Below are 16,748 nucleotides of genomic sequence, written 5' to 3'. Positions count from 1 at the left end.
CCAGCTGTCACATTCACCCAGCACTATCACCTTCCCCAGTTGTCTGCCTGCCACCTTCCCCAGCTGTCTTGTCTGCCTGTCACCTTCCCCAGCTGTGTCTCAGGGCGCAGGACAAGCATGGAGAACACCCCAGCTTCTGCCCGCAGACCTTCACCCAGGAACCAGGACCTTGCCAGGCCATGGTGGGAGAAGCTGCAGATGGACAGGCTGTGCCAGGCTGAGCACAGGGGTCTGCTGGCCTGAGGACCTGCTCAGCCCCGCCCAGCTGACCCTGGAAGTGGCACAGGCACTAGTCCCTTCTCGCTCTGGGCCTCTGGGGCGATGGGAGATGGCTCACACGGGGAGGGGGCGGCAGGCTCACCACAGCCTTCACCCCTGACCCAGAGCCAGGCCCAGAGGCGTCCCCTCGCTCACCTGCCCACTGGGGGCAATAACTGCTCTCGCTGCCCCAGAAACCTGCCTGGGCCACGTGCCCAGCAAGGCGGTCAACGGGAGGGGACGTGCAGGGACAGCTTTGCTGGCAGTGCTACCCAGTGTGCCCGAGGAGCAGCTCCCAGCCAGGTGCCCACGTGCAGATGCCCCAGCCTGCAGCCCCAAGCGGTGGAGCGAGTGGCCAGCCACTGTCCTGGCCGCCTGGCAGGGGGAGTGCTCCTGCACCCACTTCCCCGAGGGCAGACCCCGTGTCCGGGAGCTGGTTCCTCTGTGCCTCGTGCCTCCGGAAACGTCTGTGGAAAACACAAACTCATGATCCCTGGGTTGACAAATATGCTGTTTCCCCAGCGGGGGGGGGGAGGGGGCTGGCAAGAGGGAGACAATCACAGGAGGACCCATCGGGCCAGGCCAAGGCCCGCAGCCTGCTCTCCATGCGTGTGCACGTGTACAGAAGAGCTGTGCGTGTGTTTGCGTGTGGCCTGCATGTATGACTGCCTGTGCCTGTGCCCTGCACGTTGGGAGGGCAATGGAGCCCCACTCTCAGCTTCGGTGCGGTCCTGGGCTCCAAGCCTCGGACCCCCCACCTGTCAGAGGGTGGCGCCCATCAGGCCCGCGGGGAGCCAGCATGTCCGCAGCAGTGAGTACCAGGAGCAGTGCTGGGCCCCACACGTGCTATTCACCCTCATGCATGAGCTACTCCCACAGCGTGAGCCAGAGGAGACGGGGGGGGGGGGGGGGCGTGGCAGCACCTGGGCAGGGGCCGTGCACTGAGGAAGAGGACAGCAGTGCCAAACCGCAGCAGCTGATGGAGGGCTTAAGGAGCCAGAGCTCAGGACCTGGGGAAGCACAATGGTGTTTTTCATCTCTAAAACTTCTAGAATGTTCCTTGGGCTGTTTGCAGTCTGGATTCCCTTTCTCCTGGGATCCCGGACAAGACTTGGTGTTTGTTTCCAGGCTCTGAACCACTGCTACCTGCCCTCCCCTCCCGTGTGGGGGGATGAAGGGCGCTGTTCCACGGGTGCCTGTGGGGCCAGCAGCCCCGGAGGCGGGTCTCCTGGGGACAGGCCACGGGGGGGGGGGGGGGGGGGAGGAAATGTGGCTCAGCCTGCACGCCCCGTGCCGGGTCCTCTTTCGTGGCTGACCAGCCTCCACCTCGGCCTTGCTCCTCACCGGGTGGCACAGGCAGGCAGGGCCCACAGCCCAGGCTTGGTGCAGAGGCTGGTGGTGAGTGCTCTCCTACCCCCTCTCGGGCCTGGGGCGGGTGGAGGTGGAGGTGAGAGGGGGTGGGTGTGGGAGGTGGGAGCTCAGGAGAGCAGTGGAAGGAGGCGGTGGAGGGGGGACTGCAGCAGGGGACATGGCGGGGCAGTGGGGGTGTCTGGGAGGGGCAGAGCAGGGGCCTGTGCTGGGGAGTGCGGCCTGAGCCTGACCGCCGGCGGGCGGGCGGGCGAGGAACCAGGTCAGGATCACCCAGAAGCACTCCTGAGAAGGGAGGGGACTCCCGCGTTTAATCACCGAGCACCTTGGCAAGAGGAGGAGGTGGCTCACAGGGAGCCGGAGTGAGAGGCGAGCCTTCGGGAAGGCGGAGGCCCAGGCCGGGGCGGCGGGCTCTTTGGTGTGCGGCGGGCGGCGGGGCAGGAGGGGGCTGGTCGTCAGAGGCCCCCCGGCTCGGCCGCCAGGAAGGCCAGCAGGAAGCGGCTGACGTGTCTGTCCATGATGAGCGGCGAGAAGCCCAGGACGCGCCGGGCCCCGGGCGGCACCTTGGGGTCTGGAGCACACGGGGTCTCAGGGCCTCTGGGCACCGCCAGCCCACACCCGGTGATGCTGGTCGCAACGCCGAGAGGCCGGCCAGGCACTGACCCCCGACCTCGGCAATCTCACCATGCCACAAAGGAGCGGCAGAGACGCCCTGCCGGGCCTGGGCCAGCCCTGGGCCCCCCCCCCCCCGTCACGGCCATGACACTGGAGGGGACCCCAGGCCCCACGCAGGCAGGGCTTTCTAAGCCCTGAGCCCTGCTTCATGCACCCCTCCTCCCAAAGGGCCTCATTCTCTGACCCTGGAGGGGTCACTGAGGGCCAAGTGTAGGAACCGGGGCCACCACCACTGGGCCCCACACCCCGTTCCCCTCAGCCGGCCCCTGTCCCGCTGCGGTGGGAGCACAGCGGCACGGAGGGCCGGGCCGGGCCTTCCTGCAGAGCTGGGCGGGCACTGTGCCCGGGGGGCGTGGGGGGGGCCTCCGCCCTGGGCTCGGAGCCAGGCCGCACCGAGCGGCACCCACCTGGAGGGCAGCAGTAGACGAGGAGGGCCAGCCCCGCGGCCAGGCCGAGGCAGGCCAGGAAGGCCATGGGTCCTGGGGGGAAGCAAGGGTGAGCGGCTCTCGCACCTCTAAGGGCGGGTGCAGTCCTTGGGCCACGAGGGACAGGCTGGTACCCATGCCGGGGTCCGCTGGGTGAGGGCACGGGGAGCAATCTCAACAGGGCCAGAGCCTCCGTGAGGGGAGCCCCGGTGGAGGGGAGCCCTGGGCGGGGGCGGCGGTTACCCCTGTCGCTGAGCGCGTGGCTGGTGGTGCCCGAGTCCAGGTCTGCGCACTCGGAGTTCTCTGGAAACAGAAGCAGAGGGCGCAGTTGGTGGGGCCAGAGAGGAAAGTGGTCGCCGCCCGCAGGAAGCCAAGGGGGCTCCCGAGGTCCCTGGCCCCCGGGCCCCCCAGCCCCCGGCTGTGCTGCCCCTGAGCCTCCGGCCCGCTTGGTGGAGTTGGCGCCGGGGAAGGGACCCTGCATAGTTGGGGGTCTCCTTGTGTCCACTTCCTGGGACCCGAGGAGTCATGGGGGGGGGGCACTGTTCCCTCGTGACCGCGAGGTGCCGGTCCAAGGTCTGACGATGCCACGTCAGCCCCAAGTGGCCACCTGCCAGACACCCTGAGAGCACCCGGAGCCGGGCCGCGCAGGGCCGGAGGGCGCCACGGCTGGCGTGACAGCACTGTCGGTGCCGGAGCCCAGAGCCAGTGCTGCGGGCCCGCCGTGGGGCAGACGGCTGAGGGGCCCGGGTGAGCCACCCCATCCCTGGGGCCTCTGACTCCTAAGAGTTGGGGGAGCAGCCCCTCCTCCTGGGCCGGGTGCGGACGCCTCAGGACTGGGCGGCGGCGGGCGGCACCCACGGGCCAGTTCACGCAGGCTGGCCCCACCGGGGAGTGTGGTCAGGAAGGGAGGGTGCCCACAATGCACTGGGTTACAGGCGGAAGAGGCACATGCTACCTTTTGTGTAGAAACTGGCACAAAAGAAAGAGACAGAGACAAGGAGGCAGAGATATCTGTGTGGCCAGACACCCTCCCTCCGCGCTGGGGCCACAGGGAGGAGATGGGCGGCGGGAGGCTGCCGGAGGGCGAGCAGGCGGAGGCCTGGCGCTGGCGTGCACTTACGCCCGGTGTGCCTGCTGGGCAGGCGGCCGTGCAGGGGCTGCGCGTGGATGTAGAGGGCGCGGTAGAACTCCTGGCAGTCCCGCTCGCTGCTCCGCTGCAGGTGGCCCAGCAGGTCACAGAGCCGGACACGCAGGGACGCCCTGGGGTTCCGGAACTGGGGCACGGGGCACACAAAGGACAGTCAGGCCCAGGGCCCGCCCGCCCCTCCCCGCTGGCTCCAGCTCTCTCCGGGGAGGTGCCTCCGACCAGGGGCTCCCCACACTCGGCGGAGACAGTGACTGAAGACTGAGCTGGTCACAGCACGGCGGGTCCTCGCACTCCCGTGACAGGGAGACAGTCACCACGGAGGGCGGCAGGGAACTCGGGGCCTGCGTGTGACTTCAGCAAACTGAACGCTCGCTTTGCTCCTCGGAAAGGGAGTGCGGAGCCCCCTGCAGGGCTGTGGAGGGAATCGATGAGGTGATAGCATAACTTCCAGTAGTTCGTCGTCTACAGGAATGTGATGCAAGCATTTAAAAAGGGTTAAGGAGAAAAGAATTGGCTCCTTTGATGTGTCTGATGGAGAAATGGGTGGTTCTAAAGGTCAGTGGACAGGGCACGTGGCATTGACCTCCAGGAGCTGGAGGCCGTGGCCTGGTGCTGCCACCTAGTGGCGAAATACCATTCTACATGGACACAGCGGGGAGGTAAGGGCAGGCCTGAGTGTCCTTTCTCCTGTGCAAACGTGGGAAACGGCTCAAACGGTTTTTACAATGAATGTGCATTGGTTTTAATCCCGACAGTGCATACGAATGTGGGCGCCTCCTTTCCACTTCCTGTGCTACGTCCATGGCTGGAGGAAGCAGCCAGCACCAGCCCCTGCGCACTCCGATCGGCCGGGCCCACCCCTGCCCAGGAGAGGCCCCATCTGCCTGTGCCAAGGCAGGGAGCTGCAGCCCCGTCACCCAGCGGGGCGGAGGCTCTGTACCCCAAAGCCCTGGCTGATCCCTGGCACCCACCTCAGCCCCATGGGGGGCCAGAGAAGCAGGGATAGCGGGCAAGGTCACCCACTCTTACCCAGTGTCCACAAACAGCTGGGCCAGGTGACATCTAACGTGCTTCCCATATGACCTTTCGGAAGAGCCCTGTGACGCCAGGTGGGGCCTAGCCAGCACCCCTGCTCCCCCCATTCCCCGCTCCCCGGTGTGTCACGTTGTGGCGTGTTGTCACATGTCTCCTATGATACTTCCAGCCCCGGGTCCAAGGTCACCCCAAAGAGACAGGCTTTCACTTCCGAGCTCTCCTCCCTCCTTCCCCCTCCCGCCCCAGGAAGGCCAGGCCAGGCCCGCCCCTCACCTTTTCCGCATCCTTGTTGCTGAGGATCTGGGGGCAGTAGCGGTTCAGCTGCAGGATGATCCTGTCCACCTGCTGCTCGCTCAGGCGCCCAGGGCCCAGCAGGAAAGGCGTGTCCTGCACCAGCCGGTCGCAGTAGGTCTGCTCTGAAACAGGCAGAGGAGAGCTGGGCCCCAGCCAGCAGGTCCCACCACCGGACGCAGCCTCGCAGCCTCGGCCCCAGGCCAGGGAGGGACAACTGCTGACCCCAGCCGGCATGGCCTCAGGCACAGCCCAGAGCCCTCCATGCCCTGCAGCCCCTGGGCCTGAAGATGGGTGTGGGTGCGGTGAGAACTGTCCGAAGTGAGGGACGGAGCCTCTGCCCCCTCTTCTATGAAAACAAACTCAGGGCTGAGTCTGCTGCTCACGGGCCCACCAAGCCCGCTGGAGACACCCAGGCCTGGGAAGGGCTCGGCAGCCTGGGCACGGCCGACCCACAGCTCACAGCTCCACGTCCCGGGCAGAGCGCAGGCTCGGGGCGGCGGTGGCAGGCCGCAGGACCCCGATCACAGGAAGACGGCATCGCCCTCAGCCTGCCGCAGCGGACCGCGTGCCTGCCCAGGGTGCTGGGGAAGGCTTCTTCTCTTGTCCTTTCTTTCAGAATCACCATTCAAACATCGTTGCTGCACCTTCTTTCCATTAAGAACATTTTTCTGAACGACAGCCTTTAAGGATGAAGGGTGGGGCAAAGGCTGGCAGGGGGGACACAGGGTCTCCCAGGGAGGATCCTAGTCCCTGAGCGCCAGCTGCCTGGACAGACGCACCACCTCACTTACCTGCCTGTGCCAGCTGGTCCCGTGCCCGGTGGCACAGGCTGGGGCGGGCAGAGCTGTACAGGAGAGTTTTTGTATGCGATTGGAGTTAAGTTGGTATCAATTCAAATTAGATTGTTATAAGTTTAGGAGAGTATGTACGATCTCATGGTAACCACAAAGAAAATAGCCACACTGTATTTATTGTTACTACAAAAAATCAACTAGACACAAAAGATGGCAGTAGTTGAAGGACAACAAAGCTACAAGACATACAAAAAAGAAATGGCAAAGGCAGAAACAAGTTATTTATATCAGTAATTGCTTTACATCTAAATAAATTAAATTGCCCAATCAAAGGCAGAGACTGGCAAAGTGGATATGTGATGTTATGATTTATAAGAAATATATATTTGGTCTTTGTCCCGCTTCCTGGCACACAGTTCCTGAAACCCTGGAATTTTTCTTTTTTTTAATCATCACCCAAGGATATTTTTTTCCATTGATTTCTAGAGAGAGTGGAAGGCAGGGGGGAGGGGGGAGAGAGAGAGAAACATAGACATGAGAGAGCCACATGGACTGGCTGCCTCTGGGGCTGGAGAACCTGCAACCGAAGTCCGTGCCCCTGGCCGAGCCCACTGCCCTTTTGCTCTGACTACTGAGCAAAACCGCTCAGGCAGGGATTTCTTACATCTGCAAACAGTGCTCCAACAAAAACAACAACACACGTTCTCCTCAAGTGCATACGGAACATTCTCCAAGGTAGACGTCAAAACAAGTTTGGCCACAAAACAAGTCTTAATTGATTTAAAAATATTGAAATTATACAAAGGATCTTTTCTGATCACATGGAATAAAGCTAGAAATCAATAATAGAAGGAACACTGAAAAATTCACAAGTATGTGAAAATTAAATAACCAACAGATCAAAGAAGTCTCAAGGGAAATTAGAAAATACCTTGAAACAAATGAAACCACCCCCACCCCCCCACACCCCCCGCCACCCAGCATATCAAAACTTAAGGGATGCAGTGAAAGCAGTGCTAGAGGGGAATTTATAGAAGAAATATCTTAACTCAATAACCTAATGCTTCAGGAAACTAAAAAAAGAGCAAACTAAACCCAAAGAGGCAGGAGGAAGGAAATAATGAAGATTAGGGTACAGCCAGCTGGTGTGGCTCAGTTGGCTGAGCATCGACCTATGAACCAGGAGATCACAGTTCGATTCCAGTCGGGGCGCATGCCTGGTTTCGGACTCAATCCCCAAATAGGGGGTGTGCAGGAGGTAGCCAATCAATGATTCTCTCTTGTGATGTTTCTTTCTCTCTCTCCCTCTCCCTTCCTCTCTCTGAAATCAATAAAAACATATTTTTAAAAAATATTAGAGTGCGAGTAAATTAAATAGAGAAAAAAATAGTAAAAAAATCAACAAAACCATAAGTTGGTTCATTAAAAAAATCAACAAAATTTATAGACCTTTAGCCAAACTAACAACAACAACAAAAAGACTCAAATTACTAACATCAGAATTTAAGTGGGAACATTAATACCAGTTTTACAGGGGGTGGGGCGGGGGAACGGCTTAAAATAGAGCACTATAAACATTTGAATGACAACAAATTGGACAACCTAGTTGAAATGAACAAATTCCTAAAAACACACAATCTACCAAAGCTGACTCATGAAAAAACAGAAAATCTGAATAGATGTGTAACTAGTAAGGAGACTAAATCAGTAATCAAAACTGTTCCAGCAAGTAAAAGCCCCGGACCAGACAGCTTCCCTGGTGAATTCCACCAACGTTTAAAGAACTAACACCACTCCCTCTCACACTCTTCCAAACAACTGGAGAGCAAGGAACACTCCACTCTGGCTTTGGTAGGGTAAGTCCAACATTACTCTGATACCAAAGCCAGACAAAGACACTACGAGAAAGCTACAGACCAATATTGCTTATGAATACTGATGTAACATCCTCAACAAAATACTAGCCAATGGAATTCAGCAGCATATTAAAAGAATTTTACTCCAGGCCCGGTGGCGTGGCTCAGTGGTTGAGCGTCAACCTATGAACCAGAGGTCATGATTCCATTCCTGATCAGGCCATGTGCCCAGGTTGTGGGCTCAACCCCCAGGAGGAGGTGTGCAGGGGGCAGCCAATCAATGATTCTCTCTCATCATTGATGTTCCTATCTCTCTCTCCCTCTCCCGTCCTCTCTGAAATCAATAAAAATATATATATTTGAAAAAAAATTTTATTCCAAGAATGCAAGGATAGTTCAACATATGAAAACCATTACTATAATAGATCACATTAATAGAAAAAAAACAAAAGATCATCTCAAGTGATGCAAAAAACAATTTGACAAAATTTAATACACTTGCTTGATTTAAAAAAAAATCAATACATTAGAAATAGAAGAAGTTTCTCAACATAATAAAGGTCATATAGGAAAAATCTACAGCAAACATCATATTCAATAGTGAAAGACTAAAGCTTTTCCTCTAAGATAAGAAATAAGACAAGGATACCCACTCGAACCATTTTTATTCAACGTAGTACTAGAAGTCCTCATCAGAGCAATTAGGCAAGAAAAGGGGGGAAAAGGCATTCATTTGGAAAGGAAGAAGTAAATTATCTCTGTTTGCAGATGACACGATCTTATATATAGAAAGCCCCAATGTTTTTTAAAAAGACACCTGTTAGAACTAATATATTCACAGCAAAGTTGCAAGATACAAAATCAACACACACAAAACCAGTTGCTTTTTTATACACTAACAGTGAAAAATAAAAAAATAACACAATTCAATTTATAAGTAGCATAAAAAAGAATAAAATACTAAGGAATAAGTTTAACCAATGAGGTGAAAGACTGGTACACTGAAAACTACAAAAAGAATTGCTGAGTGAAATGAAATAAGACACAAATAAATGAAAAGATATCCCATGTTCATAGATTGGAAGACTTAATATTGTGAAGATGACTATACTACCCAAAGTGATCTGCAAATTCAATATAATCCCAATCTAAATCCCAATGATGGTTTTTGCAGAAACAGAAAAAGCATCCTAGAATTCATATATCAAGGAGCCTTCATAGCAAAAACAATCCTGAAAAATAACAAAGTTGGAGGACTCACACTTCCTAATTTCAAAACTTACTTAAAAGCTACAAGAGTCAAAACAGTGTGGTGGTGGCATAAAGACAGACATATAGACCAATGGTCTAGAATAAAGCAGAAATAAATAGTATTTTGAGTGGAAAAAAACAGAGTGAAAAAGATAACCCACAGAATGGGAGAAAATATCTGTGAAGCATATATCTAATAAGGGAATAATATTCAGAACATATAAAGAACTTCTAAAACCCAACAACAAAAAACCACAAACAATACAATTAAAAAATGCGCATAGTATTTGAGTAGGAATTTCTCCAAAGATATATCTACAAGTGGCTACTTAGCTAGCACATGAAAATTCATTAGGGAAATGCAAATCAAACCACAATGAGATATCAATTCATACTTATTAGGGTGAACTATCCTTGCATTCTCCTTTAATGTGCTGCTGAATTCTGTGTGATATATATACATGGATAATGGAGATATAAAAATTGGAATTCTCATGCATTGCTGGTGGGCATGTAAAATGGTGCAGCCACTGTGGAAAAAGAGTATGATAGTTCCTCAAAAAGCTAAACAAAGAATTGTCATATAATTGAGCAATTCCACTTCTAGGTATATACTAAAAAGAACTTAGCCCTGGCCAGGTAGCTCATTTGGTTAGGGTGGCATCTCGATACACCAAGGTTGCAGGTCCAATCCCGAATCAGGCACACACAAGAGTCAACCAATGATTACATAAAAAAGTGGAACTACCAATTGATGTTTCTCTCTCTCTCTCTTTCCCTCTCCCTTTCTCTCTCTAAAATCAACAAATAAATAAAAAGGAAAAAAAATAGTTAAAAGCAGAAAACTCAAACAGATACTTGAATAAACATCAATGTTCAGAGTAGCATTATTCACAATAGCCAAAAGGTGCAGCAACTGATGGATGAATGAGTAAACAGAATGCGGTCTATACAATTCAGCCTTAAGAAGGAAGGAGATGCTGGCGCATGCTATGGGTGGACACTGAGAACATATGCTAGGTTTAAATAAGTCAGACACCAAAGGGCAAACATTGTGTGACCCCATGTATATGATATATCCAGAACAGGCACATTCTAGAAAGAGAAAGGAAACTCAGGAGCCGGGGCATGGAAGAAAGGGGTGTTATTGTTTATTGGGGATAGAGTTTCTGCTTGATAAAAAAGTTCTAGAAATGGATAGTGGTGATTGTGAATGTATTTAATGCCACTGAAATGCTGTTAAAGTGGTATAACCAAAAAAAAGTGAATGGTTATTTAAACTGTGGTTCATCCATACAATGAAATATAATTCAGTGATAAAAATACCTATGAAGTCATGAAAAGATAAGGAGGAACAAATGCATATTTCTAAAAGTGAATGACACTAATGTGAAAAGACTACACACTGCATGATTCCAACAGAAAATGCAAAACTATGGAGACAGTAAAAAGATCAGTGGCTGCCAGAGGTTAGGGAAAGGGAGTGGCGAATGGATGGAGCCACGTGTTTTAGGGCAGTGACACTGCCCGGTGTGACAATAATGGTGAACACAGGACATCTTACATTTTTCAAAACTCGCAGAACGTACAACACACGGAGTGAACCATAACGTAAACTACAGTTAGTACTAATCTATGAAATTGGTTTATCAAGTGCCAAAAATGCACATACTGGTGCAAGATGTCAACAATCCTGGGACCTGAAGTGGGGGTGGGCGGATCCTCTGTACTATTTGCTCAATTTTCTATAAACTAAAATCGCTCTAAAATAAACCTAGTAATTAAAAAGAGCCACTAGCTGGAAATGCCACTGCTGAGTTTTAAAGGAAGCAGACGCCCCTCCGGTGGGCGGGTGCCTGGGAAGGAGCACAGGCACCCGTGTGGCGTGACGGCCATGCCCTGGCTGACCGGCCCGCACGGTCGTTCCATGGTGCATACACTTGTCCAAACTTATCTAATTATTCACTAAAAATGACTCATTTACTTGTAAGAAATTTATACCCAGTAAAGGTGATTTTTTAAAATGGGGTCATCACGTTGGAACAAGTGGGTTTCCCCCCCAATTTCCTCTGTGGGGCTGACTAAACAGACCGTTTGTCTTCCTCATCTCGCTCTCCCAATGCCCGCTTACACTAGGGTCTTTTTACCCTAGAAAACAAATGTCTAACTTCTAAATTCTCCCAGCCCCCGAAATCTACCTGAATTCAGACTCGTCAGCAGCCCCATCGCAGTGAGCAGGCGGCACGCAGGATGCCCAGGGCCCTGCCACAGCCACGTGAGCCGGCCCCTGCGCCATCCGGCTTCGGCACTCTCCGATACGCCTTCGTTAAGGACCCCAGCCAGAGTGTGCATTCTATGGAACAGGTCATCTGCATCCTTGGAACAGTGCAAGCACAACCCTCTTCCCCTGATTTCAGACAGGGAAACTGAGGCACAGCAAGGACAACTCAGCCAGCTAGGGAGTGATGGATCAAGGTGGGTCCACCACTTCTTGACATCCAGAATCTCTGCCCCATTAAGTGATGCACTAATTAACCGTGCACTTAGCCGCGCCATGTCTGCTCCTCAGCAGGCCCCCAGGGCAGGCCCAGGCCGTCCTGTCCAGTATGTGCACCTGTGCACCGGCCGGCACACAGTCGGCAGTCACTAGAACTCTGGGATGACCGGACGTAGGTGGGTGCACCTAGGCCAGCGCCCTGCAGCGGCTCCTCCAGCCCGGCGGGCTCCTGCTGCCCCCGCTGTGAGCCACCTGCACAGCGGCACCGCCCGTGGGATGAGGCTCCAGGCTCTGCGGCTCCCTGTGGTCGCTGTAAACTGCACGCACACCACACCCAGGCGGCCACTCGGAGGCACGAAAAGGCACCGGAAAAGGAAACCACTTTGGTCTAGGTCCCGACACACAGCCCCGGATGGTTTTCACAGGATAAAAGAAGAAAAATGCTCTGGCACAAAACCCACCAGGATTTTGCCAGCTCCCTCTGCCAAGCCCCACCTCCGTGCCCAGCTGGCGCTAGGACTACAGACTCATTACACCCGCCTGCACTAGTGGCCTGGTGGGAGCCCGCCCCACCTGCTCTCACCTGGCCCCCAGGCCCCTGAGCCTTCCCACATGGCAGCCCCCAGCTGCACCACACTGCCCGGGAACCCTGCCCCAGGCCAGAACACCCTCCCTGTGGTTCCACCTGGCTAATGATCAACGCACTGTCCCCCCCTGTCTCCCTCCCCCAGGCCTTGCCCCACGCACTTCAGATGCTTGGGCTTCAGCCTCCCCTCCTGAATGGAATCTCCCAGGATTCCCTCCTGTCTCAGGGTCCGACCTGGCCTTGGGCATGAAAGAGCTGAGCTGAGATTGCTGACTCTCTAGCACACCACACGGCAGGGACTGAGCCACAGCCACAGCACTGCAACAGTACCAGCTGAGGCACATGGCCAGTCCGCCCTGTGCAGGCACAGCGGGCCCCGCACACTCGCTCCACAGCCCCTCACGGAGGCCCGGAACCAGCATGGGCGGCCTGTCAGTGCACAGGGGCAATCAGCCACGGGTGACAGGCCACAGCCTTGCAGGGCTGCCCATTTGATGCTCCAGGCTTGTGCTCGCGGGGCCTCAGTTCCCCATCCCCAAACGGAAGGGCTGTGTGGAGAGGGTCCTACAAGTCCAGCACACAGAGATGGCAGGGAGAGAGGGGGTCAGGGGAGGACACGAGTCTAGTCCCGGTTCTGCCACGGGCACTTGGCCTCTGCCTAATCTGAGCTTGTTTCCTTATCCATCCACACATAGAGTCTCCACATGTCCCCACAGGTGCTGCCGGATGGCGAGTGCCCACTGCAGGTCAAGAGCATGTTGGGTGCTCAGAAACGGCAGCCACAAGTAAAAAGGGTTCAGAGGAATGACAGGGGACGAGCAGGCGACAGCTGGGTCCCTTCTGGCCTAGACTGAGACCTGGTGTCCCGGAAGTCACCAGGTTCCAGCCCAGGAAATCCTGTGTGTGCAGGATCCATTCTGAGACTCCATTGAGTTCTGGGGGAAAGGACAGGGACTCCTGTCCCATGAGGCAGAAGAGAGGGCCCCTCAGGGATGAGGTGTGACTTCTGGGAGCCCCCACATTCCCTGACCACTCTGCATGGGTCTGCAATGGCCCATCACTCTCGGGGCTTCTCCAACTGGGGAGGGTCCACAGAGCAGTGTGGCCTACTTGCTAGGTCAGGAGTGAGTTGAGAGCTCCAGTTCATAGAGGTACGGGGGTCAGGGTAGGGGGGTGTAGTTGCTGGAGGCTTAGCCCCCAATTTCCCCAACCTGTCCCTGCCTAGGTGTGCAGCGCAGGGGGTGCCAGAGTCTCTGGTCCCACACCCAGCCCAGGAGTGCAGCGCCTGTGCGGCCCAGGTCCGGAGGCTGGGGGGAGTGTCTGTCACTCCCGCCGGAAGCACAGCAGGACCCAGAACCTCACCTCCCACTCGGTCAGGGGCATCCTCACCCAGCACCGCCCTCGCCACAGAGGAGCACAGGCCTTGGTCCGCCGAGCCCTCCAGGGCCTGACCACGCCCTCGGTCCCCGTAGTCCCGCCGAGCGAGAAGGTGGTCACAGGCACGCGGTCACGGTCACGGACAAGGTCACTGGGGCAAGGCGTGAGGAGCGGCCCCCAGGGCGACACGGGGGCAGCCGGGCCCTGGAGACCACCGGGGTCGCGTGCCCGTCCCGGGATTGCAGGCACGACCGCAGCCCACGCTCACCTGTCATGCTGGCCGCACAGGTGCCCCCGCGGGCACCGACCTGTCCCCCCGCAGCCGCCCGTCCTTCCGCGGCCGCCGCCGCCCGCTAGCCCCCGCTGACCTCCGCCCACCGCCCCGGGAGGCCCGCCTCTTCCCGGAAGGCCCCGCCCCCAGCGTCGCGACGTCACTCGCACAACCCTAACCCCGCCCTCATGAGGCCCCGCATTCCCGTTAGGCCACGCCCCTGACCCCTAAACCCCGCCCCTCACCCAGCCTCAGCCCCTCAGCGTCAGCCGAGGCCGCCGGGGCCCTTAGCTCCGCCCCCAACTGAACAGGGCGGTCCTGGGCCGCGGCCCCGCCCAAAGCGCCAAGCCCCGCCCCCTCAGCCCCGCCCTTCCTCTAAGCCCCGCCCCCGACGACGGCGACGTCGCCGCCCAAGCCCTGCAGCCGTCCTTCCCTGGGCCCCGCCCCCACGGACCCGGGCTCCCGCACCCCGCCTTTCACGGAACCCCGCCCTCGCCAGCCTGAAGCCTCGGGCCCCGGAGCCTCACCCCGCCCGCAGGGCACGGTATTCTCAGGAGCCCTTTGCCCCGCCCCTTACTCTAGCCACGCCCCCAGCCCGAGGCAGCCTCTGGGAGCCCCCAGGCGCCCCTTCCGGGCCCCGCCGCGCCCTCCTAGGGCTCCCTCCCGGGACGGGTCGCTCCCCGGCCCTACCCCGCTTGGCCGCGGTGGGATTTCTGGTCAGAGCGACGCCCAGGCTGCAAGCTCCATGGCTGTAGGGACGTGCAGGAGGCCGCTGATGGATGTTACTCTCTCACCTCAGTGTTTTCCTCCTTCTCTCCCTCTCTCTGCAAAAATCACTTTAAACCAATTTTTTTTTTTTTTAACTGAGGCTTTGAGAGAGGAAGTGAATTAAGGTCATGTAGAAGGTCAGGTCATGGGGGTACCAACTGGAAGCAAAAGGTCGGTGACCGTCTAGCGCCCTAAAGGGATCAGCCAAAGAGGGCAGTGCCTGCACAGTGACCACGCCCCATCCGAGGTAGAAGTTGGACTCAACGGTGTGACTTGAGTGGGGTACTCCCCTCTCTGGAGCCCCCATCTGCAAAAGGGGGCCACCAGTCTATCAGTGTGACCCTGACTAGGAGGTCATTTAAGTTGCCTGAACCTCAGTTTTCCAGTCTGTAAAATGGGTGACCTTGGACAAATATCTCCTTCCCCAGAGTCCACTCCCTTTCTGTCACAGGCCTGGCCTTTCCAGCTCTGGTGCCCACTCCAGGAAGCCTCCAGGCCCACAGAATGCGAACGCACAGGGCTCCCACCACTAAATGGAGAGCTGTGGCGGAAAGGGAACGCAGGGCCTCCCAGCAGCCATTTGGTTTTATACCTGGTTCCTTCTCTGCCTGTGCTGGCTGTTCCCCCATTAGCATGCTCTCATTTGAGATGCTGGGGCTGGACTTGGAGTGGGGGCCCAAGCTCAGTATTTACTTCTTGGACAGCACAGATGCTCAGGTTCCCAAGTCCATGTGCCCCCCTTCCATGTCTGTGCCTCAGTTGTCCTCTATAAAACGGGACTAGAACTGACCATCAAAGGTTTGTGCAGTTGGGGTATCCAGAGAATGGGTGCAATTATCTCCTGGACACCCCAAACCCTTGGGCCAAGTCGTGGTGGTCACTACCTGAGAGCCACCCACTCTCCAAATACTGAGGGTGCACCTGGCCCAGCTTCCACGAAAGGCCCAGCCTGAGCCTGCTCTCCTTGGAAAGCCCTACTACACAGTCCTGGCAGGGACCTCTGGAGCGGTCCTCTGGCGCACAGTAGGACCCAGCCTGAACTCGGTTACCCATATCTGTCACCCTGTGTCATGGCTCTTAGCATTTACCATTTAGTTCATTTCACCCTCTAGAACAGGGTTGGGCAATCCTTTTTCTGCCAAGGGCCATTTGGATGTTTATAGCATCATCGTGGGCCATACAAAATTATCAACTTAAAAATTAGCTTGCTATATTTGGTCAAACATAGAATGAAATCACCCCTAATGTGATGGCTAGAACTGCTTCTCTTTGGTGAGGCCTGTGATGTTAGCTGGTATTGATGATATTGCTACTCGCAACTGCTTTTCCGGGTTTGCGCCTGTCAGTCTGGAATGCAGTGGACTCTGCGATGGTACATTTTGGAAAGAACTGCTTGCACAGATTAAAAATGGCAGTGGAGTAAGTGGATGCTACACAGACGCACTCCCAGGAACAAACTGAAATTAAAATTAAAATACAAAAAAACCCCAACATCCTGAATAATCAGCTGAAGACTAGCTGGAGAGAACCCTGATAAACAAGGAGAGTGGAGACCACACAGAGACTGGGAGGAAGGGCAGAGGAGCAAAAAGACTGGCCGGCTCCCACAGATATATTAAAAAGGTCATATACGATGACCATGCAGGATTTATTCCAGGGATGCAAGGCTGGTACCATATTCACAAATCAATAAGTGTGATACATCACATAAACAAAATCACATGATCATAGCAATAGATGCAGAAATCACATTTGATAAAATTCATCACCCATTTTTTTAATTAAAATTCTCAGAAAAGTGAGAATAGAGGGATCATACCTCAACATAATAAAGGCCATATATGACAAACTGACAGCCAACCTCATACTCAATGTCCAAAAATTAAAAATGTTTCCTTTAAGAATAGGAACAAGACCATTTACCATTGCAACAAAAAAAATTAAGATACTTAGGAATAAACTTAACCAAGGAGGTAAAGGCTTGTACTCAGAAAACCACAGGACATTGAACAAAGAGATAGAGGAAGATATAAACAAGTAGGAAAATGTACCATGTTCATGGATTGGTAGAATTAACATCATTAATATGTCCATACTACCCAAAGTAACCTATAGATTCAATGCAATCCCTATTAAACTACCAATG

General features: G+C 54.9%; 1 protein-coding gene across 3 annotated transcripts in view; it reads right to left on the bottom strand.

The window, feature by feature from the left end:
* Positions 1 to 1,906: 1,906 nt before the first annotated feature.
* CARD19 (caspase recruitment domain family member 19) overlaps positions 1,907 to 16,748 on the bottom strand; it is a 19,548-nt gene continuing 4,706 nt past the window's right edge. The window contains exons 1-6 of one of the 3 annotated variants that reach the window (XM_008156885.3): positions 13,832 to 13,891; positions 5,182 to 5,324; positions 3,847 to 4,000; positions 2,970 to 3,029; positions 2,709 to 2,780; positions 1,907 to 2,197 (exon numbers count right to left, since the gene is read on the bottom strand). In XM_008156885.3, the coding sequence (XP_008155107.2) occupies positions 2,082 to 2,197; positions 2,709 to 2,780; positions 2,970 to 3,029; positions 3,847 to 4,000; positions 5,182 to 5,324; positions 13,832 to 13,838 (552 nt within the window). In that variant the 5' untranslated portion in view covers positions 13,839 to 13,891 and the 3' untranslated portion in view covers positions 1,907 to 2,081. Of the gene's footprint in view, positions 2,198 to 2,708; positions 2,781 to 2,969; positions 3,030 to 3,846; positions 4,001 to 5,181; positions 5,325 to 13,831; positions 13,892 to 16,748 lie in introns of those variants that run through there. The other 2 variants (XM_054727576.1, XM_054727577.1) reach the window with 2 other exon arrangements.

The sequence above is a fragment of the Eptesicus fuscus genome, chromosome 15 (assembly GCF_027574615.1).
Source record: "Eptesicus fuscus isolate TK198812 chromosome 15, DD_ASM_mEF_20220401, whole genome shotgun sequence".
Lineage (NCBI taxonomy): Eukaryota > Metazoa > Chordata > Mammalia > Chiroptera > Vespertilionidae > Eptesicus > Eptesicus fuscus.
Note: the sequence above shows the minus strand (reverse complement) of the source record. Positions and strands in the feature narration are given on the sequence as shown.